Consider the following 26,937-nt stretch of genomic DNA (forward strand, 5'->3'; position numbering starts at 1 on the left):
AGGATTCTGCTCACTTTGGCTCCCAACTCTTACCCGCCTTCCTGCCTGAACTCCCCAGATTCCTGACTCCCGAGAGTCTCTGGAAAGGTACAAATATTTCATGGAAAGAGTAATAATTTTTCAAACTTAACATGGAGTAGTTTATTTGATTCGATCCCAGAGGAATTTTTCCTGAAAATATGGACTGCAGGATGGAGAGGCAGGGGTATGAGAGAGGATGGTTAAATTTACTCATTGCTGCCTCCATCTTTTGAGATTCATGTGGGGGAAGAGATTTGTCACTTCTGAATTATAATCAATTGTTCAGTTTCTTAGGTTTTTTAAATTCTGAGAAATTTTTAAAGCACTGTGTATTAGCTAGGGTTCTCTAGAGAAACAGAATCAGCAGGAGATACCTGTAAATATAAAATGTATAAAAGTGTCTCATGTAACTGTGCGGATGTAGAGTCCAAGGTCAGTAGGGCAGGACACAAGCTGGCAGCTCCAATGAAGGTCCTCAGTGAACTCTCAGGAGAGGCTGGCTGGCTGAAGTAGGAAGAGTGACCACCTCTTCTGAATCCTCCTTAAAAGCCTTCTAGTGATTAGATTAAGCATCACTCATTGCGTAAGACACTCCCCTTAGCTGATGACAAATGCAATCAGCTCTGAATGCAGCCAACGTGGTCATGATTTAAGTCCTCATAGCAACAGATAGGTCAGTGCTTTCCTGATCAAGTAACCTGGCACCACCACCTGGCCAAGCTGACACATGAATCTGACCATGACACACTGCATATACCAAATAAGTATGTGTCATCTCAAAATGGCCAATAAAAAATCATTGAATTTCTGCAATTTTAAAAATTAAATGCATTTTAAATAAAATAAGTAACCTATTGCTCATTTAAAGGTAAATCCCTTTTTCTCCTCATTCTAGGTTTCATTTCCTTCCTCTCTACCTCACCCCCCAGCAATTTCACTCAAAAATTGAGATTGTTCCTATTTAATTCATTTTTATACTTTTATCTGTAAATGCATATTAAATGCAGGTATTATGAACAAAAAATAAAAATTTTAGTTTATGTAAATGGTATTGTACTGTACCTACTGCTCACTTTTTCCCTCTTTACATGGTGCCGTTGAGAGCTCTTCAAAGTTAAGAATCATGTCTTAATAATATTTGTATCCCAGGAGGGCTTGTACATTGTGAAAGCTCAATAAATCAGGAAGGAAGGAAGTGAGGGAGAGAGGAAGGGGGAGAAGAAGGAAGGGAGGGAGGGAGGTTAGCCAACAGGGTCAGTTTTTTGAGTCCAAACTTCTTGTGTGACTCCCAGTTAGAATGGAGTGTAATTACAAAAGCATTATAAGTCCTCCATTCCATGATTTCCATGACTCTGAGAACTGTCCACATCCCATTAGAGCAATACAGACTGTCACCTGCTCACAAGTGGTGTCCTCCTGGGAAGCCCCAGACATGGCTGCAAGCATTCCATGACACACAACCACCTAATGTGCCTAGCTCAACTGTGACCCAGCGCTCGCTGGTCATAAATCAACCAGCCAAGGTTGAGGTCTGCATTACTCTCTAACTCTCAAAACTCCTCAAAGATTTTGGGAATTAGCTGCCAGCTGAACACTTGTCTTCTCTCCTTTCCTTCTCACACTCCGCCAACTGCGGAGCACCTCTCTGAAGTCTCTCTGTCTCTGCCTCCCTAATTGTCTTTCTGAAAATCTCTCTGTGTCTCTGGCTCAAAGATACGCCTCTCTTTTCTTTCTTCTGCCCCTGCATCTGCCTTCCCATCCTTCCCCCTTCCCTCCCCGGAGTGGAGCTGCAGCGCAGGATCCCAGCTGGGCCATACATCTCTCCGTTACTGCTGCTCTCTCCCTCTCGCTTTTAAGAATGCTTTTTTATGGTGGCTTCTAGCACAAACAGCTGTTGGAGCTTGTTTGAAAAAACCTCCGGGAGCAGATGCTCTGGCAGCCCTTCAGATTCTTCTTTTCTCTGTAATCTCAGATGGATTTGGGAAGAAAATCATTCATTCATTCACTCATTAAACAAATATTTACTGAGTGTCTATGGCATGACAGTCGCTGAGGTGGGTGCTGGGGACAGAGCAGCGGGTAAAACAGTCCTTTCAGAGTTTACAGTCTAGTGTGGGGGCAGACATAAATCTAATAGCCAAATATACAATAAACAGCGATAAATACAATGAAAACTGGGCTGCAGAGCTCTAATAATAACACTTAATATTTATTGAATGCTTATTATATATCTGGCACTATTCTAAACATTTCACAGACATTTATCTTAACAAAAACTTCCATTATCCTTATTTTACAAATGATGAAACCAAAGAATAGTGATTAAGTAACTTGCTCCGGGGCACACAGCTAGAGTGGGAGAGCCAAGATTTGAACATAACAGGGAAGTTGAAGGAGCAAGAGGAGGAAAACCTTCCCTGGGGCTTAGTTTCCTTCTGTATATTAATAAAATTCCTCCCCCCACAACCCCAAAATCAAAAAGCAGGAGGCTGAAGCAAGACTAGAATCCAACCCCTTGGATGCCAAACTAATCAAGTTCTAAAGTCAAATAGGCCAGAGCAGGAAGGCTGGCTGTGCTGCTAAAACCATCATGCTCCATGGGATTGTCCCAGAAAAATAAAGTGGAATCTGGGGTGGGAGCTGCTAGGAATAAACACTTTCTATTTAAGAAGGGCATGTGGAGGCTTGGGCATGGCACTCTGCTACACACCTGGGGACGGCACACCCTGTGAGGGAACGACCATGCCTGTTATTTTCTCCCTTGCATCCCAGGTACTTACCACCATGCCTGATGATTATTTGTCGAAAAATAAATGGATGGATAAGTTAAATTAAATGTAACTGCATTCAGTGGAAAGGATGCAACAGACGGAGGCTCCATGTTTCTCCTAGGCTAGGGGGTTAGGATTTCAATAACTTCATTTCTTTCCACTCTCACTAATACCAGTCAACAGTGTGGAGATTATCTGCCAGGTTTCTGGGCCAATCTCTCTCCTCTTTCAATCTGCATGTCAAACGTATTTTCCTACTGTCTCACAAAATTCCCTTTTAAATTTTTTTCAGTTTTCACTGATTCAATTAAGAGTTGAGTTTGATCTAGAAATCTTACCTCTTCTTAAGTCCCTTTTGATAAAACAGTCCCCAGAGTACGCGACTCTTTGAAGTCTCTTTATGAGTTTTTGGAGCTGAATAAAATGCCGACCGCTGTCAGGATAATTGCATTGAGGCAGACATGCTGTTCCTGGAATCTGTTTCCCAGTCTGAATAAGCAGAGCGTGGTCCTTTTTGTGATCTTCTAATATGCACAGCCTCCTTCATTTTCCTCTCTATCTTGAGAGCCATCCGTGGTTTACTTCATCTCTGGACCAGGGAAGAGAGAAACAATCATTTAATAGAACATCTTCAACAGGAAATTTGGCTATAAGGGGACTTCTGCGGGCGTGGGGGGGGGGGGTAGTGCTCTCTTGCCTGATCTGGCTCATTCATTGACTCTCCCTGACCCCCACGAAGAGGACAGGAAAGCTAAGAACCAAGCACCAACCTCAGAAAAGAGTGAGGAACCAAATACACCTACTGAAGCATTCGATTGAAGCAACGCTTGTCCTCACATCTTTTTTTGCCAGTATTTTGGATAAGAACTCTCACCTGGAAATCAAGCCCCCTGGGTTCCAAACCCTACTTCGCTGCTGAAACTAGCCATGTGAACTGGACCATGTGATTTAAACCCTCCTGACATCACTTTTCTCATCTATGCAATTGGAGTAATAATAGTATTTATTTCAAAAGCTTGTAATAAGAATAAAATGAGATACCTTTAGAGCAGTGCCTGGTATATAGTAAGTACTTGTCAAATATCACCATCATCATTATTATTAATAATATTATTTGTGACATGTGAAGCGCTTTCACAGCCATACTTAAATTTGATCACATCTTCCTTGCTTTCCTAGTAGAGGACCTGGATTAGAACTTAGTTCTTTGGATTCTCCTGCTACAGTTCTTTTATTCTGGGCTATTCCAAAGGAGTTTGGCTTGTTCTCTGACTCCAAAGACAAGTGGGTGGAAGTTACAGGAAGACAGATTTGAGCTCGAAATAGGGATATTTGTTTTTACTGGCCAGAGATATTAAAAAATGACTGCCTCAGGTGATGGTGGCACAGTGGCAGAGTTCTTGACTGCCATGCTGGAGACCAGGGTTCGCTTCCCAGTGCCTGTCCATGCAAAAAAAAATAATCAATTAATTTTTTAAAATGTCTGCCTCAAAATGGAGTGTGTTTCTTGTCCCTGGAGGACACACATGGGCGCGCGCGCACACACACACACACACACACACACACACACACACACACACACACAGAGCCTGGCCAGCTACCAGAAGAGGATGCTGTAAACAGAATGGAAACATTAGACTCAATGGTCTTCTAATAATATGAGATCCCGAGATTCTCATATTAGCAAGGAGTGTCTATTTCTGCTATCCCCTCACCCCACCCCAGACTGCTGCTTATTTTTCTAGATGATCCCATGGGGCATAATGGTTTTAGTAGCACAGCCAGCCTTCATACTCTGGCCAATTTGACTTTAGAACTGGATTAGTTTGGGATTCAAGTGGCTGGATTTTAGTTTTGCTTCAGCCTCCTGAATTCCAATCCTGTTTCTGCCTCTTATCCTGTAAGTGATTTAGGAAAGAAATTTCTATAGTTGATGTTTGCCCAGCATCTACCCCCATTCTCTGGTAACAGGTTCTCCAGTTCTCTTTAGGGACCATGCCTCCCCTAGTTCAGTCCTTGTGGCTCTAGAGACATGAGCCAAGTCTAGCCAATTGGGGTTTCCTTCTCCCTGACTACAGTGATGGTTCAGGAATAGGCACTGTATTCAAGCTGGACCAATCAGAACTTATCCCAAGACTTTAATTGGAACTGTGAGGAAGAGATGCAATTTCCCTAGATGTTAAGGTAGTAATAGGCAAGCTTGGATTTTCTGAGGTTCACCACATGGACAGAGCCTGCCTGAGAATGAAGCCAGCACAGAGGAAGAAGCTGAGAGGTGAAAGAACAATTCCTGATGACATCATTCAAATGCCTGGATCCAACAGTTCCTGAAGTTAGACCTACAGCAAGATATGTTTCATCTATGCTAGCCAATAAATTCTGGTGGTGTTAAGTTTTTAATTTTTTGGTTATTTGCCTTTTTTGTTTTGTTTTGTTTGTTCAAGTACATCTGAGTTGAATTCCTGCCACTTGCAACTGAGTCTCAACAAAACATATCATCATGCACTGAAATGAGGAGGGAAGACTTCCTATAGAAATTAGGCAGTAAGCTGCACACTTCTTCGTGCCAGAGAATAAAATTGTCTGCGCCACAACTAATAAAATTCTTAGTGGAGATTTGTTAATTATTTGATGTGTTACACTATGCAGAGAACCACTGGGGTCTTAGCCAGAGCCATCAATCCTTGAACACAGTGAAATTTGGGACTACTCAATCACGGTTATGGTAATCTCTTGCACTCCATATGCCTAGCTCTAGACCTTACTGCCATTTGCAGGGATTTCTCCCCCCTTTCTATTTTTTAGTGCATGAAATCATCATTAATCTACAGAATTTTGACATCATCTACTATGTAGCAAGTATTATAAAAAATTATATTTGAGATACAAGGATGTGTAATAGATCAAGAAGCTCACAGTAAAAGTGGGAGACAGTGTAGTGAACTTTTATGAAACTAACCCACTGTGCCTGGCATTTCACTGATTTCTTTTTAAAAAGGAACAATAAACTATCAATTTCCTATTGCCAGTATGACAATTTACAACAAACTTAGTGGTTTAAAGCAACACAAGTTTATTATCTAGTAGTTATGGATGTCAGAGGTCTGAAACAGTTTTCACTAGGTTAAAAGCCAAGTAATTGGTAGAGATGTATTGCTTCTGGAGGCTAGGGAGAAAAAATCTGTTTCCCTGCCTTTGCCAGCTTCTAGGACTGTCTGTATTCCTTGGCTCATAGTCTCTTCCTCCATCTTCAAAGCTAGCAGTACAGCACATTCCATTCTCTCTCTCCAACTCTGATACTCCTGCTTCCCTCTTTTTAGGACACTTGTAATTATATTAGACCCATCCAGACAATCCAAGATAATCTCCAAGCCCCTTAACTTAATCACATCTGCAAAGTCCCTTTACCATGTAATGTGACTGTGCTGGTTTGACTGTGTTGTATACCCCCAGAAAAGTCTATGTTTTTTTAATCCATCTCTGTGGGTACAGAACTACTGTGGGCGGAAACTATTGCTTAGGTTGTTTCCATAGAGATGTGACCCAACCCATTCAAGGTGGGTCTTAATCCCCATGCTGGAGTCCTTTACAAGAGGATAAAAGGCAGAGACATTTTGGAGAGAGCTCAGAGAAGCTGAAAGAGAAATGCCCAGAGACATTTTGGAGAAAAGGCCCAGCAAATGTTTCCATGTGCCTTTCCATGAAACAGAGGAACCCCGGATGCCAGCAGCCTTTCCTGAGAGATGGTATCTTCCTCTGGATGCCTTAATTTGGACATTTTCATGACCTTAGAGCTATAAATTTGCAACCTAAGAAATCTTTGTAAAAGCCAACCCATTCCTGGCATATTGCATTCTGGCAGCTTTAGCAAAGTAAAACAGCAACATATTTACAGGGTCTGGGAATTAGGGGATGGCCATCACTGGGAGACCATTTTTCTGCCTACCACAAGTACAAACTAGATATTATTATTATTATTACCCTCATTTTACAGAGTGAAAAACTAAGGCTTAGAGAGGTTAAAAGCAACTCTCCTTTAACTAGTAAGAAGCAGAAGTTACATTCATTCCCAGGGAAGCTGACTCCAGAATCCACATATTTACTCATTCTGTTATTGTGCTGGTTTGAAAGGATGTGTGTCCCCTAGAAAAGCCATGTTTTAATCTAAATCCCATTTCATAAAGGCAGAATAATCCCTATTCAGCATTGTATGTTTGAAACTGTAATCAGATCATCTCCCTGGAGATGTGATTTCATCAAGAGTGGTTGTTAAACTGGCTTAGGTGATGGCATCTCTTCACCCATTTGGGCGGATCTTGATAAGTTTCTGGAGTCCTATAAAAGAGGAAACATTTTGGAGAATGAAAGAGATTCGGAGAGAGCAAAAAATGCTGCAGCATCATGAAGCAGAGAGTTCACAAGCCAGCGACCTTTGGAGATGAAGAAGGAAAACGCCTCCCAGGGAGCTTCATGAAACAGGAAACCAGGAGAGAAAGCTAGAAGAAGATGCCATGCTCACCATGTGCCCTTCCAGCTGAGAGGGAAATGGTGACTGTGTTTGCCATGTGCCTTCCACTTGAGAGAGAAACCCTGAACTTCACCGGCCTTCTTGAACCAAAGTATCTTTCTCTGGATGCCTTTGATTGGGCATTTCTATAGACTTGTTGTAATTGGGACATTTTTTTGGCCTTAGAACTGTAAACTTGCAACTTATTAAATCCCCTTTTAAAAAGCCATTCCGTTCCAGGTATATTGCATTCCGTCAGCTAGCAAACTAGAACAGTTATCTTCCTTGCCAGCCCAAACAATTACAGGTGTTAGCGTCACACAGACCTGGGCAAATTACTTAACTCTTCTATGCCTCACTTTTGTCATCTGCAAAATGGAGGTAATAATTCCTCCCTTTTGTGTTTATTAACATTTAAGGTTACATTTGTAACACTTTGAGCACAGTGTCTGACACCTGGTAGGTGCTCAACATGTGACCACCATTATTAAAAAGGTGGAAAGAGACTCACATTCAAATTGAATTCCACTGAATTCAGGTGGAAAATTATTCACAATGGAAAGAGACAGATTCACTGCTCTCAATGGTAGGGGGTAGGGGGCAGGCCCAGAAGGAAATGCTGACTTTTGGCTCAGAGGAGTTGGGTTTCCAAGGACGGCTGTGGGGCTCCAGATGGGCTGCTTTCTGCTGGCTTTTGGAACACAAGTGAGCACCCAGCCTCCCCCTTGCTCTGGTGGAGCAAGCCTAGAAACCAAGAAGGCTGGGGTCTGGGGCCCTCTATGTTGATTGCTTGGGAAGTGATCAGTTGAAAAAGACTCCCCATCCCCTCGATTACTTTCTCAGCTCCTCAACAACTGGTATGCCAATCCACCCACTCCAAATAAAGTATCAGTCAGGCCCACTTTGATGGAATGTATTTGGGGCACAACTACCCTCCCCAGTCCTACCTTTTGTGCCCTGCTGAGCAGGCTTGCTACAGGGAGCTTCTTCTTTTTTTCTTTTCTTTATTTATTAAACATAACAACACACAAACACCAACATTTTTACCATATGATCATTCCATTCTTGACATATAATCAATAACTCACAATATCATCACATAGTTGTATATCATCATCATGATCATTTCTTAGAACATTTGCATCAATTCACAAAAAGAAATAAAAACAGAAAAAAATTCAAACACCCATACCCATTACCCCTCTCTTTCATTGATCACTAGCATTTCAGTCTACTCAATTTATTTTCACATTTGTTTCCCCTATTATATATTTATTTTTAATCCATATGTTTTACTCATCTGTCTATAAGATAGATAAAAGGAGCATCAGACACAACGTTCTCACAATCACACAGTCACATTGCAAAAGCTACATCATTATACAATCGTCTTCAAGAAACATGGCTACTGGAACACAGCTCTACATTTTCAGGTGGTTCCCTCCAACCTCTCCATTACACCTTAACTAAAAAGGTTGTATCTATTTGATGCATAAGAATAACCTCCAGGATAACCTCTCGACTCTGTTTGGAATCTCTCCGCCATTGACACTTTATTTTGTCTCATTTCGCTCTTCCCTCTTTTGGTTGAGAAGGTTTTATCAATCCCTTGATGTTGAGTCCCAGCTTATTATAGGATTTCTGTCCCACTTCCCCTGGGAGTCATGTCCCATGTAGAGAGGGGGAGGGCGCGAGTTTGCTTGTCATGTTGGCTGAAAGAGAGAGGCCACATCTGAGCAACAATGCAGGGAATTTCTTACCACAGAAAGCTAGCAGGATTTATCACTGTCCCAACTCGACGATTTGTCTCTGGCCCAGAGGGTCTTGCAAGAGGGAGTTTCCAGGGACTGCTCTGAAATGTACACGAGTTCTTGACAGAGACACATGATGGTGATTACATGCGGCATTAGGCACAGTTACTGCAAGACGTGGCAGCTTTAAGACCTCTCCTGAGCAGTCTCCAACTCACTCCACAGCCTCCTTTGCTTCGAAATCCTTTTATTGATCATGGATGAAGAGTGGGAAGGAAGAGAGCTGGAGTTAGCATAGAAGGCTAAAGGCAGGTCTCCTCTTCCTCTTCTGGCACAATAGCCCGGGGCAGCCTGAAATGGTCTTTATCATAGCTTTCTGACCTAGGACATAAAAGCATTCACTCCATTCACAAAATGAGACTTGAACTGAGAATGTCTCTTGGAGAGGGATTGCCATAACAAGGGAGGAAGGACGGATAGAGCATTTCCTGAGAGAGAAAATGTAGAGGAAAGACAAGGTGGAATCTTAGAGATTTTCAGGGTTATGAACTCCAACTCTCAAGCTAAGGTTTGGATCATCTCCTATAGCACCTCTGCCATGCATTTATCTGGCATTTGCTTGCATACCTTTGGTGATGGGGGCTCACTACTTCTTAGAGAAGTTCTTCCGTTCTTGGGCAGCTTTGACTTTTAGAATCATTATTCTTTGTATTCAGCAGGAATCTGCTTCCCAGTGCCTGCTCTTGGTTCTGCCTTTGAGTCTGCTTTCTCAACTACAGTGTTTCTATAAGAGCTGCCTCTTATATAAGAGTCATCTGGAAGCTCCTCAGAATGCAGATTCCCAGGCTCAATCCTCTGAGGCAAGGTGTCCAGGAATCTGTATTTAGAAGGAAATTGATCTCTGAGAGTTCTGGATCCCTGAAATGAGCTGGAAGGGTGCCCACAAGCAGGGCAGGAAAGTCCAAAGGGAAGGCCATAGACCCAGTGATCAAACTCCTCCAATTTGTCAAACTCTGGCAATGATCATGAAGGAAGTAACCAGGAAGTCACAAATGACAGCTCCCACTTGTTAAGTACCCACCTGTGCAGGCATAAATACTTTAGCATAACCTTTCTCTGTTTAGGCACTACAATGATCTCCATTGAATAATGACGAAACAGATTTAAGAGAGCTGATGGACTTGCCCAAGGAAATACTTCTGGTAAGAGCAGTATCTAGGTGTGCCCTGATCCCCCATTTCAGGCCTGCCAACCTGATGGGAACCTCAGATATAAACCTCCCTGGTGTCCAGACCTCTTCTCTTACAGGGATGAGTGGGTAACAAGTTGCTCCTATTTAATCATTAAATCCATGTTTTCATCCTGGAAAGAAAGCCCTCCAGGCGCTCCTGAGGGATACAGACCAGTCCTAGGGTAGCAGGACCATGGGGGCTACTAGGGGGAACATCCCTATCCTGGAAAGCAACACCCATACCTCCTCACCTGTGCCAGTTTGAAACTATTATATACCCCAGAAAAGCCATGTGTTAATCCTGATCCAATCTTGTAGGGGGCAGCCATTTGTTTTAACTCTGATTCAATATTGTAGGGTGCAAATTTTTAATTAAATTATCTCCACAGAGATGTGGCATGCCCAGTTGTGGGTATGGCCTTTTGATTAGATGAAGATGTGTCTCTACCCATTCAAAGTGGGGTTTGATTAGTTTACAGAGTCTTTTAAAAGGGGAAACATTTTGGAGAAACCTCAGATGCAGATTCTTGGAGAACAGTTGCTTCAGAGCTGACAGAGACATGGATGTTTGGAGATGCTTGGAGTGTTGACAGAGAAAGCAGATGCCTAGACATGGGCAGAGCCTGGCAGACATTGCCATATGCCTTCCCATGTGATGCTAAACAAGCCAGAACCCAGAGTTGTGTTCCAGAGGAGCTAAGTGAAGGCCCACAGATGCTTAGAGAAGAAACCACTGGCATCAAAAGCTGGAAGCAACAGAACCAGGAACAAGGACCAGCAGATGCCAGCAACATGCCTTCCCAGATCAACCTTCCTTGAGGCAAGACATCTTTCTCTGAATGCCTTAGTTAGAACATAATGTTAGAACATTATGGTCGTAGAACTGTAAATTTGTAATTTATTTAATTCTCTTTATAAAACTTGTTCCATTTCTGGTACATTGCTTTCCAGCAGCTTTAACAAACTAATATATCACCCCATCCTGATTACTCCAGTAGGAAAGTCCAACCCAAACATTTTGAAGGGCCTGAGCAAGAGTACATAGATCAACATACCACATGTCTAAATAAAGTTAATTAAACTTAAAAACTGTTAAATGATGCATGTCCTATCTTGGTAAGTATCTTTTCATCATGGCCTGGAAAGCCAGGTTCAAACTTGAAACTTCAAGGACCTCCTCACTGTAGTATGGGGAGAGCCAGCCCCCAGTCCTGGCTCCTGGCATGGTCCCATTTTCTTCCTCTCCTGGATTCTACCCCACATCCTGAAGGTCCTATGCACACAGGTGTTACAGCCTGCACATCTTAGCTCTATTGAAGGTCCTGCAAACACTTCACCTTTGCCACCCATGTCTGGAAATCTCTGCCCCCTGAATTCAATCGGCACTAGCAGCTAATCATTCAGGTTGAGATGGGAGAGGGCTCAGGATTCTGCATACTTCAGGCCACCTGCATTAGCATGCCATGCAGCTGCCTTGGAGCTCGGCACCAGACCTGCTGGAGGTAGCTGAGAGGCGGCTTCTCCCACAGCAAATGAAGCCCAGGAAAGGAAACAAGGTCTTAAGCTGTTGATCCAGCCTGCAAATGAAAGGGAGGATTGTGGTCCTAGAGGAGAAATCTTTAAGCAGGGAAGGAAGTCACCTAGAACATGAGAGCATATCTGCTTCCCTATCCCACTCGAAATTTACCTATTGGAGTTTGTCTTCTGATTTTAAAACAGCTTTGATGCATATCAGTTGGGGATGACAACAGCTGAGATTCTGTAGGTCAGTTGTTCTCAAAGTGGGGCCCCAGGACCAGCAGCATCAACATCATCTGGTGTTTTGATTTGCTAAAGCTTCTCAGAGGAAAGGCAGCATCTAGGTTCCTCTGTCACATGGGAAGGCACGTAGCTATGTTTGCTGGCCCTTTGCTCACAGGTTTCAATGCTTTCAGCTCCTGTTTACAGTGGCCTCCTCTCTCTATGCATCTGTGGGTCCTTTCTTAGTCTCTCTGGGGCAAACTCTGGATTTCATTTCTTAGCTTAGCATCTCCAAATGTCTGCATCTTTGTAGGCTCTCCAAGCATCTGACCTTTCTGCTCTGTGTTGGCTCTCTTAAGGATTCCAGTAGACTAATTAAGACTGACCTTGAATGGGCAGGTCACATCTCCACCTAATCGAAAGATCACACCCTACAATAGGCCTGCCCCCACAAAACTGGATTAGTGTTAAAAGTTGTTGTCTTTTCTGGGGTACATAACAGTTCCAGACCAGCATACCTGGGAATTTGTTAGAAAAGAAAATTCTCTGGCCCCTCCCCAAGTAACTGAATCAGAAACAGTGGGAATGAAGCCAAGCAATCCATGTTTAAGGAGACTTCCAGGTAAGTCTGATGCACTCTGCAGTCTGAGAGCCACTGATGTAGGAAATGCAAAGTCATTGATGGTTTTAGAACCAAGATGCATTCCCAAAAGCCATGTTTATCAATGTGCATTCTTTAAGAATAATTAATCGAGAGCCAAACACTGTGTTAGGAACTGGGCATTCAAGATTTGATCACTGCACTCAAGTTGCTCACAGTTAAACACTGCAGCAAGCAAGTAATTAGGCCTTTTCAATAGGGTGTGGCAAATGCTTACCTGCGGCAGGTGGAGGACTCTGTGGGTGGAGAAGTATCAGATAAGACTTCCTAGAAGCAGCTCTGCTTCCATGGAAACTCGGAGAAGCATACATTGCCAGGTGGAGCTGGGAGCACAGTGAAGTGTTCCTGGACAGAGGAGCAGAGGAGCAGAACACTCCCCTTTGGGTCCTGGGTGGCTCACATGTTGGAGGCAGAGTGTGAGTAGGGAGGCTCAACCAGGGGGATGAGCCTGGAGAAGTCAACAGGGGCTTCGTGAGGCTCTCCAGGAGGTGGGGCTTTTCCCAAAGGCAGTGAGGTGCTGCAGAAAGTTTTAAGCAGAAGAGTGACATGATTAGACTTTCATTCAGGAAAGATGGCTCTGGCAGGTGGCCACGTGGTAAGTGGATCAGGGACCCCAAGCCTGGAGCCTTGAGAGACCAGTGAGGCAACTGTGCTGTCTCCAGGGGAGAAGAGCTGGTGGACAGAACTGGGGTAGGACAGGTGGCTGGAGGGAAGGAGACAACTTTGAGATCAGTTTAGAGAATGGGTCTCAACCCTGGCCATGTATCAGAATTACCAGGAAAGTTTTCTAAAAATACACTTACCTAAGCAGCCCCCCCCCCACCTAAATAAAAAAAACTCAAGCATCTGTATGTTTACAGATAGAATTTTGAAATCCAGAGCTTTCAGAAGGTGAATCAACAGACTGGACTGAGGATGTCAAGGGCTGACAGCTTCATGCCCTGCTTTCTAGATGCAAAGGAGGTGCTATCTTTTGAGGAGGTCAAACTTTATACAAATGCAACATTTTCTCCTTTAATTAAGACTCCTTCATTCATTCAAGAAATGTTTACCGAGCACCTTTTATGTGCTGGGCGCTGTGCTAGGTGCTGGTAAGCAAAATCAAAGACGGTTCTTATCCTCTCGGGATTCACAGTCCAGTCAGTGAGGCAGAGGTTATACAAGTAATATGACTTTATTAAGTGTAATGAAGGAAAAATACTTCTAGAATATATAATAGGAAGATGTGACCTAGATCGCGGGGCCACCTGACTGGAGGTTCAGAGGATGAATGAGAATTAATGAGGCTAAAAGGGAGGAGGGTATTAAAAGAGAGGTACCACATGGCCAAAGACCCATGGCAGGCGGCCTTATCCTAAAATGTTGGGATTTTCACAAGCCTGTGGGGGAAGTTTCCCTAGGTAGTAGCCCCTGATATCCCTTTTGGAAAAGCTTTGGAAACGGAACTAATAGATCACCCCAAGTTTCCCACAATGAGGAAATGACAGGAGGCTTGTATGGAGTTCCCTGGTGGCCACCAAGCAAGCTAGAGGGGCAGGCCCTGGTGTGTGAGCCCAGACAACCTTGCAAGAGGTGATTTTACACATCCTCTGTCTCCGCTGTCTTCGCTGGGGGAAGTGCTTCCTGACAGCTGCTCTGAAGCGATTCTCCTTCAATTTCCATTTTATAGCTCCTTGTTTCCTCCTCAACGGGAGGCTGTGTCTCCGAAGAAGTCAGACTGACATTGCAGGCTGCAATTACTGTGCCCTTTGCCTGACTCAGATTCCCTGGTCATCTCCCACTTTTGGTGCTGTTAAGCTTCTCTGCATTTATTCTATTGCACCTACTGTGTGCCCAGCACAGAACTAGGCACTACAATGGATGGGGGTGGATAGAGGAAATTTGGGGTTGGCCCTTCTACCACGCAACCTTGCCTTCTTTCAGCTGGGGGATTCATGTTCTCAAAGCACTCCTCTCTACACTGTGCTGCATTTGCTTTTACCATCTAAATGATCCTGGAAAGGGCTCCATATAATTTCATAGAAATTGATGGATTCTTTATTTCCAGCTGCGTAGTACTACATGGTAGTAATGAACTAAGGTTCAAACAGTCTCCTATGGTTGGCTATTTGGAGTTGTTTTCCATCTTGTGCTAACATAAAGTAACGCCATGTGAGTAATGTTGTGCACACATTGTGGAAGTGAATATTCAAGGGAGATGCCTAGAAACAGGATTTGCTTTGCTATTAGGGTAGTTTGAAAGATATTGCCACATTCTTCACCAGAGGGTTTGGATTGTTTCGCACTTCTGATGTAAGAGATTTAGGCACATTGTTATTTATTTATTTTGCATGGGCAGGCACCAGGATCGAACCTGGGTCTCTGGCATGGCAAGCAAGAACTCTGCCACTGAGCCACCGTTGCCCACCCATACAATATTTTTTAAAACAGGCATTTCATATAAAACTCTAGATTTCCAGCTTCTCTTTAAAAAACTCTGGCCATACTGGGCCTGTTTCCTGCCTGGCTGTAACCACCTGGGGTATTGGGGGCTTCAGCTCCTGACCTGATCCAGCCCTTTAAGAATGTGAGAAAAGTTCACAAATTCATACAGGAAGCTGTAGGGAACTAGAACCCAAATCCCTAACTCCAAGTCTACTGCATCCTGTGGCCTCCAGAGTAAGCACAAGAGGGATGGGTAGCAAGGGAGGGTAAGTGTATAAAAGCACTGACAATTCTGCATTAAAATTAGAATTGTTTTTCAGCATTTACTTAGCTCAGTAAATATATTATACCACACTGTGGTTGATTAAACTGTGACTAATCTTTATAGAGCAGAGTGACAAATTGGTTTCTATTCCTACTGAGCAACCAAAAAGAAGGTGTCTGTCACAGCAGAAGGATTCAGGCTACATATTCATTCATTCCCTTACTGATTACCAGCCTCTGATCTAGGCACTGGGGACACAAAGACGAACAAGCTACTGAACACAGTGGTCTTAGCACTCTACAAATGCAAACACTCTATAAAATAGTGCTTTATTGGAACAATGTGCAGGCTGCGGTAAGAGCCCAGAGAAAGGAACTTCTAATTTTGCTGAGGGGCACATGGAGAGGTCACAGGGGACATGATATTTGAGTGGCTCCTGAAGGATATGTAGGAATTTGCTAGGAAAAAGAAGAGTCCTGAGAAAGAATTTCTTAAAGGCAATCAATATTCTTTCAAAGAAAATGACAGAAAACAATACCAAAATATTTAGTCAATACATAAATATGTAGAGGAGGGGAGAAAGAATAAGAGAAGTATATTGTCTTATTTAATCTAAAAGTCCAGGATGGATATGCCTTCAGGCATAATGTGATCCAGGCATTCAAAACATGCCATAAGGGCCTCCCAGCTGTGATAAGTCCTCAATAAGTATCTAAAAAACCTAATGAATGAATAAGCAAAGTACGAGAAGAATTTGGCACAGTCTGTAGACATAGTTAACTATTCAATTAAAGGCAGTAATTTACTTAGAATGATGGTGTTAATTACTAGTTATGTGACTTTAAACAAGTTAGTGACACTCCCTGAATCTTGGTTTTGTCATCTGTATTATGAGTGCAATAATATTCACCGTCAGGTGTTGTGAGCATTAATGAGATAATATCACTTAATATAGGGTTTGACACATAAGATACTTCATAAGTAGTGGCTATCACTAAAGAGAAATAGCATAAAATAAATAAATGGAAAAAACAGGCAAATCCCTTGATTAAGGCTGAAATGTGAAGAATATTAAACGAGGAAGCTCCCTCTTGCACCTTCCTAATTAGGGTAACCATCCATTCTTTAACAAGTGCCAGTTGAGCAGATACTATGAGCTGGGCACTATGCCAGCTGCTAAGAGCAGAGAGAAAGAAATGAGCAATTAATGGGTACAGGTTTGTTTCAGGAGTGATGAAAATGTTCTAAACTTGATTGTGGTGATGCCTGCATGACTGTGAATACACTAAAACCATTGAACTGTACATTTTACATGGGTGAATTGCACAGGATGTGAATTATATCTCAATAAAGCTGTTATTTTAAAAATGATCAATGGACGTGAATCTACCACTTTCTACCTGTGTGACTTTGGGTGAGTCACTCTATCTCCTTCAGTTTTCTGGAAAATGAGAATAACAGAACTTACCTCATGGGTATAATAATGATAATAACAATAGAATTTACTTTATAGGGATAATGTTTGATGAAAATTAAAGGAGATGACGTTTGTAAAGTGCTAGCTTAGAGTTTGGTGCATGGTAACTTCTCCGTAAATATTAATTAATATCATCATCATAATCTTTATTAGTATGTAAATACCAAAATACAAATATATACAAGAAGTATGGGGAAAAAGAGAAAGGGGCCCTTAGCTTATCTGAGTGGAAAGAGGAAATAGTCATTGAAGAAGTGAAGAAGAGATGAACGACATCTGAGATGAGCCTGGAACTCATCAGCACAGAAAGATGTGAAGGGTATTCCTGGAAGAGGGAATAACATGAGCAAAGGCATAGAGGTGATAAAAAGCATGGTTAAGGTTAAAAAAAAGAAAAAGAAAAAAAACCACTACTAGCAATTTTGTATAAAGTGCAAACATAGCAAATTGGACTCCATTGTGAGATCCATGAGAAGGCCACCAGCAGGCAGCCACATGTCAGAACGGTCACTACAGTTGAGAGGATGAACTGAAGGGGTGCAGAGCCAAGGTGGTGGAGAGTTAAAAGTGAGAGATAAGAGCTTCACCTTAGACTTTGCGTTTAGGCTATCAAGGCCAGGACTTCTTTGGCGGTAAAGGACAGAGACTCAATCATAATTTCAGGAGAGAGGATATAGCAGGAAACTTCACAGAAACCATAGGACAGGGACTTCTGCTCAGCCAGGCATCCCAGAATTAGAAACCAAGATGGTTATCTTTCTCAGTTCTCTCTGGGTATCTGGGCGCTCAGCACTTCTGCTCCACTGTCCTGTCTTGATAAACTTCCTCTGTTATTCATAGTTTCTGCCTTACCATAACTTCTACTTGTGTGTGCTCCAAGAATAATCGTGATCCTGGTGCTGCATGAACTTCCACCTTCAGGGACCACCAGCTGCCTTCTCTCCGGGTACCTTGGCTCCAATTCCTGAGAATCTGAATGGTTCAGCTCAGCGTTTTGATCAAGGTGAGGTAAGTCATAGGTCAAGATGGGCAGGGGCGGGGCGAGAATGATCCATCTCCTTTGGCAGTTTTGAGTAGCAAGATTCTCGGCAGGAATTAAAATCAGCATGACTAGGTAGTTGCTTGCACACGGGAGGTAAGTTGGCGCGAGGGCAAGGATAACACTCACGGTGACTTGGGTCACTGAATATTCCCTCAGCTCCACTCTCCTTCGCATTTGTGTTCTTGCCAGGCAGCTCTCCCCTTGCTTCAGTCAGAGCCTCAGCAGGAAACAGATTGCACACTCATGCTGGGTTATATGAAGAGAGTTTAACGAGAGGGCAGGAGGGGCTAGAAAGAGCCGTGTGCTGTCCAGCCCTAGGCTGCAAGAGTAAGGCAGGGACCATCAGGGGAACCCAGAGAAGACTGTTTCAAGAAGCCTGTTTGATTGGTGTTGTGGCCTTCCGAGGCTGATGCAGGGGGCGTGTGGCTAGGGGAAGAAATCCTAATCCTGACATTGCTCTCCTTCCCTCTGAAATCCTGCCCAGGCTCCTCAACCTAAACACAGGAAGTAAGGAAGCCCATTCAGGAATTCTATATAGTTTAGACTCCCTGAAGCAGGAAGAAGGGCAGATGGGAGATCTGAAAGAGCAATGGTGAGAGGTCCAATACACTCCTCACAGTGGTGAGATGGCTGCTCGAGCTTCTAACCACACGACAGCAACCCCAACTGGGAGAGGCCAAGGCCTCCCCGAGAGCCTCTACACAAAGCCACAGAATTGACTGTTCTGATTTGCCTCGCCACCCAGGGACCAATCACCTGCTGAAGGGAGAGTGCTCTGATTGGCTAATCCAGCAGCTGAGGGCGGAGTCAGCTCTGACCCAACCTCCTGGCTGAGATGGGGGAGGCCAAATCCCCGGGGAAAATCAGGGGCTTGTTAATTTGACCAGATATGAAGGGGGAATGTCCGCCACCGCACACAACGGGGTGATGACCTATGAGGACTGTTCAGAGGGGCCTCGGTCTGGACCAGTGCACACCAGTGGATGGGAGAGCCCAACCATAGGACTAGAGCTGCCTCCTCTCTCAGGCCTGAGCTTCTTAACAACGGGGGCGAATCCTGTTCTGTAGCGCCTGCGCTCACCAGCAAATTGTTAACCAACAAGTACATTGAGAGTGCGGTGAAGACCACCAAGACCTGTCTTCTAAATTCCCTCCGCCATTAGAGCTAGACTAGACCTTTCTGGCCCCGCTGACGTTTGCTGGAAAGTGCCACCTAGTGGAACATCAGATCACCTGCCGCTTAGACAAAAAAACTTTAGAGGGGTTTTCGAACCCCAAGAGCCATTTAGTGGGTTGCAACTTGGCAGCACACTTGGTTAACCTGGAAATGAGTTTTGCTCCAGGGATTCTGACTTAATTAGTCTGGAGTGCAGGGTGGGCGTCAGAGTTTTAATAGGTTCCCAGGTGATCCCAATGTGCAGCCAGGACCACTAAGTTAGAGGATGTCTACTCCAACCCTTATTTTAGAAATTACCATAGACAGGAGCCACTTTTTTAAGGGTCTCAGATTCGTAGAAAGTCCCCTTTTCCATGCCCCCGCCACTTTCTCTATTTGTGGTAGAGAACAAATTTTTTCCTTTGTGCAAAAATGGAAAGTAATTAAACAGGAAGCACTTTCATTTATCATTTCATTGATATTTATTTTAGTGGCAGTGCCAGGAGGAGGATGGCTCCCTATACACCTGATATTTGTATCCGACCCTTCTGGCTAATGCTCTGTTTGCCATGTTCCTACCCATTGACGTAGTGTATTTACTCTTTGTTTGAGATTTGTGGCCTTCACTGTTTGCTCTTGCAAAGTGTATCCTACTAGAGGCACCTTCCACATCTGCTGTCTTGATTCCCTAGCATTCCTTTACAGTTGGCAGGATTGGTTTAATTGGTGCCTCATTGTGGAAATGACAAAGTAGGACTTCAAGATGCAATTCCCTATCTAGAGGTTGTTTCAAATAGGCATCCAAGAAGCCCTTACTTTTTATTCAAACTAGGAGCCAAAATGCCATTAAATGCACATACTGGCTTGAACCACTTGTGTGGAGCTCCATATCTGGCTCACCTTCTCCCATCCTACTGTGCAAGATTTACTCCCAGGATTTTAGAATTAAAAAAACTTCAGAGTATTTAGCTCAACTCCTATATTTAATACAACCATAGTCTTTGTTTATCTTTGTATCTTTAATTCCTGCAGCCACAAACACTCTTGGACCCATACATGATAAACCTGAGGTCCAAGGAATTTGAGTGATATGTCTGACATCACACAAGATATTACAGGGAAAGCCTAACTGATCTAGACTGACCATATCCAGGCAGGGAAATTTCAGCTACAGGATTTTTTTTTTTCTTTTCCTCTATTTTAGAAGTTTACACTTTTTTAAATGGCCAAGCTGTTAGGGATAGCAATTTTGGTCATTGACATCATGTTAGTTTCCTAAGTTCAAGCTTTAAAGAGTTAGCTGTTTGATTAATTGGTTGACTGACTTGATTTAGTCATTCATCCACGCCTCCCCGTGTTTGTTGAGCTCCTATTTTGAGCCAGGTGCTGTTCTAGGTATTGGGCATATGCTGTGGAACCAACTCAAATATGGTCTCTGTCCTTGTGGGGCTTACAGTCCATTTAGGGAATTATATCAAACTATCACCCCGTAATCATAAACACTGAAAGTATAAAGGAAAGCATGTGTTGCTCACAGCTTACTTAACTAGGGAGATGAGTCTGGTCAGTGAGCTCAAGCAGGGTTCTTTGAGGCTTTATCAGTTGAGTTACATGACCCCAAGGAGAGGAGTGGCAATAGGCTTATAGGGGACCCAGAGGTCCAATTCCCATAGTTTCTGATTTTGCTTAGGGTCAAGCAGACCTCTCTCTCACCAACCTGGGAATTATGTCATTACAGAGTCACAATTATCCTCATTTTGCAGAGGAGGAAATTAGGTCTCAGAGCATCTAAGGGACTTGGCCAAGGTTCAAGAGTGTTGGGGGCAGACTGGCTTGCAGACCTATACCTTCTGACTTGCTGATCCAGTTTTCTTCCACACCACCTGAGGTCAGGGCTTGGCCAGACAAGCCTGAGGGTATAGTTCTCCACAAATGGTGTCAGCATCAGGGGATTCTAAGGAAGCCAAGGTGAGGACAACTTGTAGGAAAGGTTTTCAGATCCTCAACAGGAATATTGAAGATCTGTACATTCATCTCTCCTCTGGCTGACCCTCCTTTCTGTAAAATGTCTTCGAGGATACTGAATGATCTGTTATTGATGATGACAAGATGGAAAACTGAAGAAGCATGAACAGGAGAATAAGTAGCTCATGAGGGGAAAACAACAACAACAATGTAAAGATGGGAAGATGGGGAAAGAGAGGAGATACTTATCATTCATCAAACATAGGTATTGAACCCTTTCTATGTGCTGGGCGCATATGTTCCAGAATCTGGGGGATACAGCAGGGAATGAGCAGATCAGGCCCTTGCATGGTGTAGCTGATATTTTATTTGGAAAAGCTCCACAATAAATCAGTAAATAAGCAAATAAATAAGGCTCTGCAAAGAGGGATATGCACAGCAAAGAGGGAGAAAACAGGCCGAATGAAAGTGTGGGAGAGGGTACTTCCAGTGGAGTGATTAGGAGCATTCTCTGTGAGGAGGCGATATTTGAGCTGAGACCTGAAGGAGGTGAAGGAGCAAGCAACAAGGGAAGATCTGGGGGAATGTTGCATTTCTGGCAGAGGCACTGGCTAATGCAAAGGCCTTGGGGCTGGAATGAGCATAGTGCATTCAAGCACCAGAAAGAAGGTGAAAGTGGCTGGCTTGGAATGAGTGGGAAAGACAGTGATTGGAGATGAGATCAGAGAGGCATAGGCCAGAGCAGAGGGCTTCTGCTGTGCTGCTAAAATCTTATTCATCCCTTCTCAGTTTTCCTGTTGGGTTTTTAAATTTTGCCTACAGTTCCTAGCACATACATTAGACCTGGCTCTGCAATAAGCCCATTATAGGCATTATTTCATTTAATGCCCACAATAGGCCTGGGAGGGATCTGTCTGAAAAGTAATATTTGTTGCTCAATTTCAGTCGATGACCAGCTCTGTTTTCCCAGGAAACCAGCCAGAGCTAATGGGCTTCCCACAGTTCAGCTGATATTGTCTCAGTGAGCTCGGATAAAGCCCCAGGAGCCCTCCTACCATCTGGCGCATCCACATTGTAGAAGGTGATCAAAGAGTCCTGGGATTAAAGCTGGGTTTGTACACTAGAGTCCACTGGGGACAGTTGCAGCTTTGATCAACAAGTGACTTGGGTAAAATAGGAGAAAAAGCTCATATCCAATTCCATGAACAATACTCTGGGGAGCTAGAGAGGAGTTAGGGAGAAGAAAGACTCAAGATTTTTCCTATATATTGCATTAGCTGCTATATTTCACACAGCTGGTAATTACTAAGCATCCACTGCGTGCTAGATTAGGAAAGGGTCACAGTTTAGCTTCCTGTAATTTGGATGGAGCATGAGCCCATATCCATGTACCCTACCTGGGCTGCTTTAACCCAGAGAAAGGGGTGTCTTTTTCTAATTAGTCTGTGCCCCAGACTAATTCCTCTGCCTAGAAGGAGCAGCACTGTTTTTCTAATTCCCCCAAAAAGGTGCAGTATCTTCTAGGAGAGGTCCCGGCAGGGGATAATGTAGAGGACCAAGAAATGCAAAGTTCCTGTTTGCTCAAGCTCACATTCTAGAGGGGAAGATAAAAAATGCTATCTTGTCTGAAGAAAAATCAGGCAAATGAACATGTTAGCATGTTATTTCATATTTTAGGTCAGCCAGAGAAGATCCCTCTGAGGCAGAACATTTGATCAGGCTCCTGAATGGAGGGAAGGAAGAAGCCATGCAAATGTTTAAAGGAAGAGAGTTCTTGGAAAGGGCACAGCAAATTTGCAAAACCCAGAGGTAGTAACCAACTTGGTGGGTTTGAGGAATACAGCAAAGAGACCAGTTTACTTAGGAAGGAAGGAGAGAGGACCAAAGTTAAAATAGTGTCAAATCATGTAGGAGCTCATGGAATGTGGTAAGGTTTCTTATAGATTATTCCAATTTGAAGGGAAACCATAGTCACCTTTCCAGAGGCAGAAGGGGCCTTATCTCTGTAAAAGGATCACTCCAGCTTCTATGTATCAAGCATTGAACTAGGTGCTGTGGGGGGCATGCATAAGAATATTGCAACAGTGTCTTTCTAGGGACTTCCACTTTTGACAAAGAGATAGCTTAGAAACTCAGATACTTAAGTACTGTGTATCAACAGCATAGGACTAGCATCCAGGAATAGAGGAACAGGAACCAGCATTAAGTGAAGGCAACAGCAAGTGCAGAGGCTGAGGCAGGAATGTACCTGACTGTTTTAAGGAATAGCAAGGAGGCCACTGTGGCTGGAGCACAATATGTGAGGAGTAAGGGATGAGGGGTGGGTGTGGGGTGTCATATATGGCCTTGTAAGGTCTTGGAGCCTTTTTCTGGAAGCCAGAGGGATGTGGTAAGCCATTGGTTGATGCAATCTGACCTATGTTAAAACAGGATCATTCTGGCAGCCCTATTCCTTAATCTGGCAGATGAGAAAGCATCCACCTCACAGGGCAACTGAGAACATTAAAAAGAGTTAGTGCACGTCATGGGTGTTTAGCACAGAGTTAGCATTCAATACAAGGCCACTATCATTATGACACAAATTCAAAGACAGCCTCCTGAGAAGGAGTCTTGGAGGACTTCGTGGAGGAGGTGGCAGTTCTGCTGGATACGGAAGAATGAACAAGATTTACACAAAGATGGGGAAGAGGAGAGGACTTTCTGGGGCGAACTGCAAGGTCAACAGCTAGTGAAGGAAAACACTAAGTGAGCAACACAATTGGGCAAAGCACAGGGCATGCGGCAGAGAGTGGAAAAGAAGGTTTGAGCAGCCCTAGCAGGTCAGCCCCAAAAATGTGGACTCTAGAACCAAGGTGATAGGATCCCTGCAGGTTTTGGAGCAGATGTCCTGATCAGAGTTGTGATTTAAGGAAACTGAACCCCCCGTTGCTCAGCGTGGAGCTGACAGTACTGGGAGTCAGGAGGAGTCAGGATGTTGGTTCAGGGCGACAAGGTTTGTGGCTGGGAGGTCGAAGACTGAAAAGGATGCATGTGGTGTTGACAAAGGAAGGCCGAGAAGAGGGCACCTCATCCCTCCGCACCAAGGAAGCAGCAGTTAAGTAGCAAGCACTGAGTGCTCCGAGGAGGAGCCACAGTCTTTACAGTCCGAGTCTCGCTCGGAGGCGCTCCTCAGCGTCCAGGTGGTCCGACTTCTTCAGAGCCTTCAGCACGGATGCAGACACTTACCGTCGGCGAGTGGAATTACGTGCTTAATGTGAAAACTACCAGACGTCAGAGCTCGTGTGTTTTCATTTCATCCTGGTGCTTGACACAGCGTCTGGCACATAGGTGCTTGGTAGTGGTTTGCGGAATGACTGAATGGGAATAGAAACGGAGTAGAGGATTCAGGACAAGGCTCCATGCACTGAGCACCCGAGGCATACATCGAGGGCATTCCAACTCCAAGGACTTGCAGGAGAACAGGTTCTGCAGAAAGGACCCAGTCATTTCCCCGCCGGCTTGCAGGGACAGCAGACAGGTGGCAGGCGGGCACAACACTACAGTTTACAGAGGGCGTTGACAACTACTCCAGGGACCTCCCCGGGGGGAGAAAGACAAAGCCCTTCCGCATTACAGTGCGCCTGAAGCCCAGATGCGGCGTCATTTCACCACTGAGACCACCAAGTCGCGGGGTCAAAGTAGGTCCGCACGTTCTCGCCGCCGAACCTAGGCAGAGTAGGAAAGGATAGCCCCCCGGGGACTGTAGAAACGGAGTTCGACCAGGCTCCAGCATTTTTGCATATCCCCAAGGAGCTCACAAACTCTCGGCGGAACCCGGAGCAGAGAGAGGTTGCCAGGAGGGGCGCTGAGACCCCCGGCGCGGCGAACGTTCGAAGACACACCCCGCCCGTCCGCCAGCTCCCCAGCCGGTAGCAGTTCAGTTAGCGCCCAACTCGCCAACTACGGGACTTTCGTAAAGCTCCAGCGGGTGGGGGAGCCGCCGAGGAGTGGGTCACACCATAATGGCTCAATAAGGGGGAGCGGTCGGGTCCGGAACCCTGGCCGCGCTCAGGCGGACTGGGATGCGTCATGAGGAGGCCAAGACCTGTGGCACACGTTGAATAATGGATGTTTTAGGGGAGGGCAGCGTGGGGTGAGCAGCGCGGCGGGACACGGAGGGGGCGGTGGCGTCGACGCTCCCCCCCTACAGGACTGTGCACGTGGCGGCGCCCGGCTCCCCGGCTGGCGAGCGGCGGAAGTGCCGGGGAGTTGGAGCGGGGCCGGCGCCGCGGCCGCTTCTCGCTGAGCTGCTGCCGCCGCCGGGCGGACTGGCGGACGCGCGGAGCTGGGGGCGGCGCGGCGGGGACGGCGGGGCGCGGCGGGGCTGACCGGCCCCGATGAGGCGGAAGGAGAAGAGGCTTCTGCAGGCGGTGGCGCTGGTGCTGGCGGCCCTGGTCCTCCTGCCCAACCTGGGTCTCTGGGCGCTAAACCGCGAGCGGCAACCCGACGGCACCCCGGGAGGATCCCGGGCGGTGGTGGCCCCGAAGGCCCGGCAGGTGAGTCTCCCAGTTGTCATGGAAACTCGCGGAGTTGGATACACCCCTTCTCTAAATTCACTTCTTGCGGGCGGTTCTTTCCTCCACCTTCCCCTCTCTGCCTCCTTAGAGTCAGCGCCCGAGACTCGCCTGCTTTTCCCATTTTACAGATGGGAAAAATCGAGGTTAAGAGAAGGACAGGAATCCCACCCTGTCCTTCAGATTGGACAACTGCCGTAGTCCAAGGTCCCATGCCAGTTGGAGACGGCTAGAACTAGAACCTAGCAGGAACTCTTGCTGCCCAGTCCGGAGCTCTGTCTCTTACCATAGGTTTTTATCCTCTTTTCTGTCTCTGGTAATCTCTCACCTCTTTCAGCATCCCTCTCTTTTGGAGGATGCTGTCTGCATCCTTGTAGCCCAGGATGACTTCTTCTGCCAACCGGAGTGGAAATACCAGCCCTTCTATTTGATGCTTATGCCTACCTGCTGATCCAGGTGTTCTCTATTCAGGTCTGTCCTTTTTCTGCTTTCTCACCTGCCCAAGGAGACACTTGTACGTCCCTTCTCCTGTCATTTGTTAACCTCCCCCCACTCCCCAGCCTTATTCTTTCCTGATAATTCCCTGGAGGGATACAAAGATTGTGCTCTCCTTGAAGCTTCAGGTCCCTGGGGTAGGGGAAGGGAGGTTGAGCTCCAGGTCCTTGATGGGCCTGCTGCCTTTGACCTAGGAGTACAGAAGGTGGAGGCACCCCCAAATTTTCTGAGCTTTTGGTGTTCAGTGCCCTGAGAATAAACACCAAATACCTTCCCTGACCCTTCTCAGAGTACCCATGACCCCTTCTGAACTGGTCTATTCTAATTAGCTGTGGTGTGCTGGCAGCCATGACTGGGATCTTAATTGTTTCTGCCTCCTCTGAACTCACCGGTGTATGTTGTTTTTGTGTGCACACATTTAGACCAGCAGCCCCCTGAGAACAGACGTCATGTCCCATCACTCCCACCCTCCCATCACCTGGCTCAGACCTGCCACACAGTAGGTGCCAGTGAGTCTATACATTCTGGAACTGCTTCATACATTGGCTTCTCTTATAGGATGTCCCTAGTTCCAGGGAAAGTGGATAGCTTGTGCATCAGGGTGGGACCTGACTGACTGTTGACTGGCCTCAAGGGAAGAGGTTGACTTTTCTAGCTTGATGCTTTTCTTCTCCTTTTCCCAACATCAGGCTGTCCTTTGGGCAGTCCGTCCTCCTGAGCCCAGAGCACTCTATGAGACAGGGTTGACTAGTTTGAGCATAGCCTATCACTCTGGAAATTGTTGCAAATCATCCCAGAGGCCCTTTATTGCTGTTTCTATTAGATCTTACTGTTTGAAAACTAAGGACCCCAAGTCCTTTCCTAAACCCCTGGTTCAA

At 45.1% G+C, this 26,937-nt stretch overlaps 1 protein-coding gene and 1 pseudogene across 1 annotated transcript in view; both read left to right on the forward strand.

Annotated features, from left to right (window-relative positions):
• LOC143664317 (WW domain-binding protein 11-like) overlaps positions 1–25,378 on the forward strand; it is a 109,910-nt pseudogene extending 84,532 nt beyond the window's left edge.
• The window catches only part of GALNT10 (polypeptide N-acetylgalactosaminyltransferase 10), a 239,554-nt gene continuing 237,975 nt past the window's right edge, over positions 25,359–26,937 (forward strand). Inside the window, exon 1 of the mRNA XM_077137482.1 lies at positions 25,359–25,546. Coding sequence (XP_076993597.1) covers positions 25,388–25,546 — 159 coding nt within the window. The 5' untranslated portion in view covers positions 25,359–25,387. The remainder of the gene's footprint in view (positions 25,547–26,937) is intronic.

Source organism: Tamandua tetradactyla, chromosome 20 (assembly GCF_023851605.1).
Source record: "Tamandua tetradactyla isolate mTamTet1 chromosome 20, mTamTet1.pri, whole genome shotgun sequence".
NCBI lineage: Eukaryota > Metazoa > Chordata > Mammalia > Pilosa > Myrmecophagidae > Tamandua > Tamandua tetradactyla.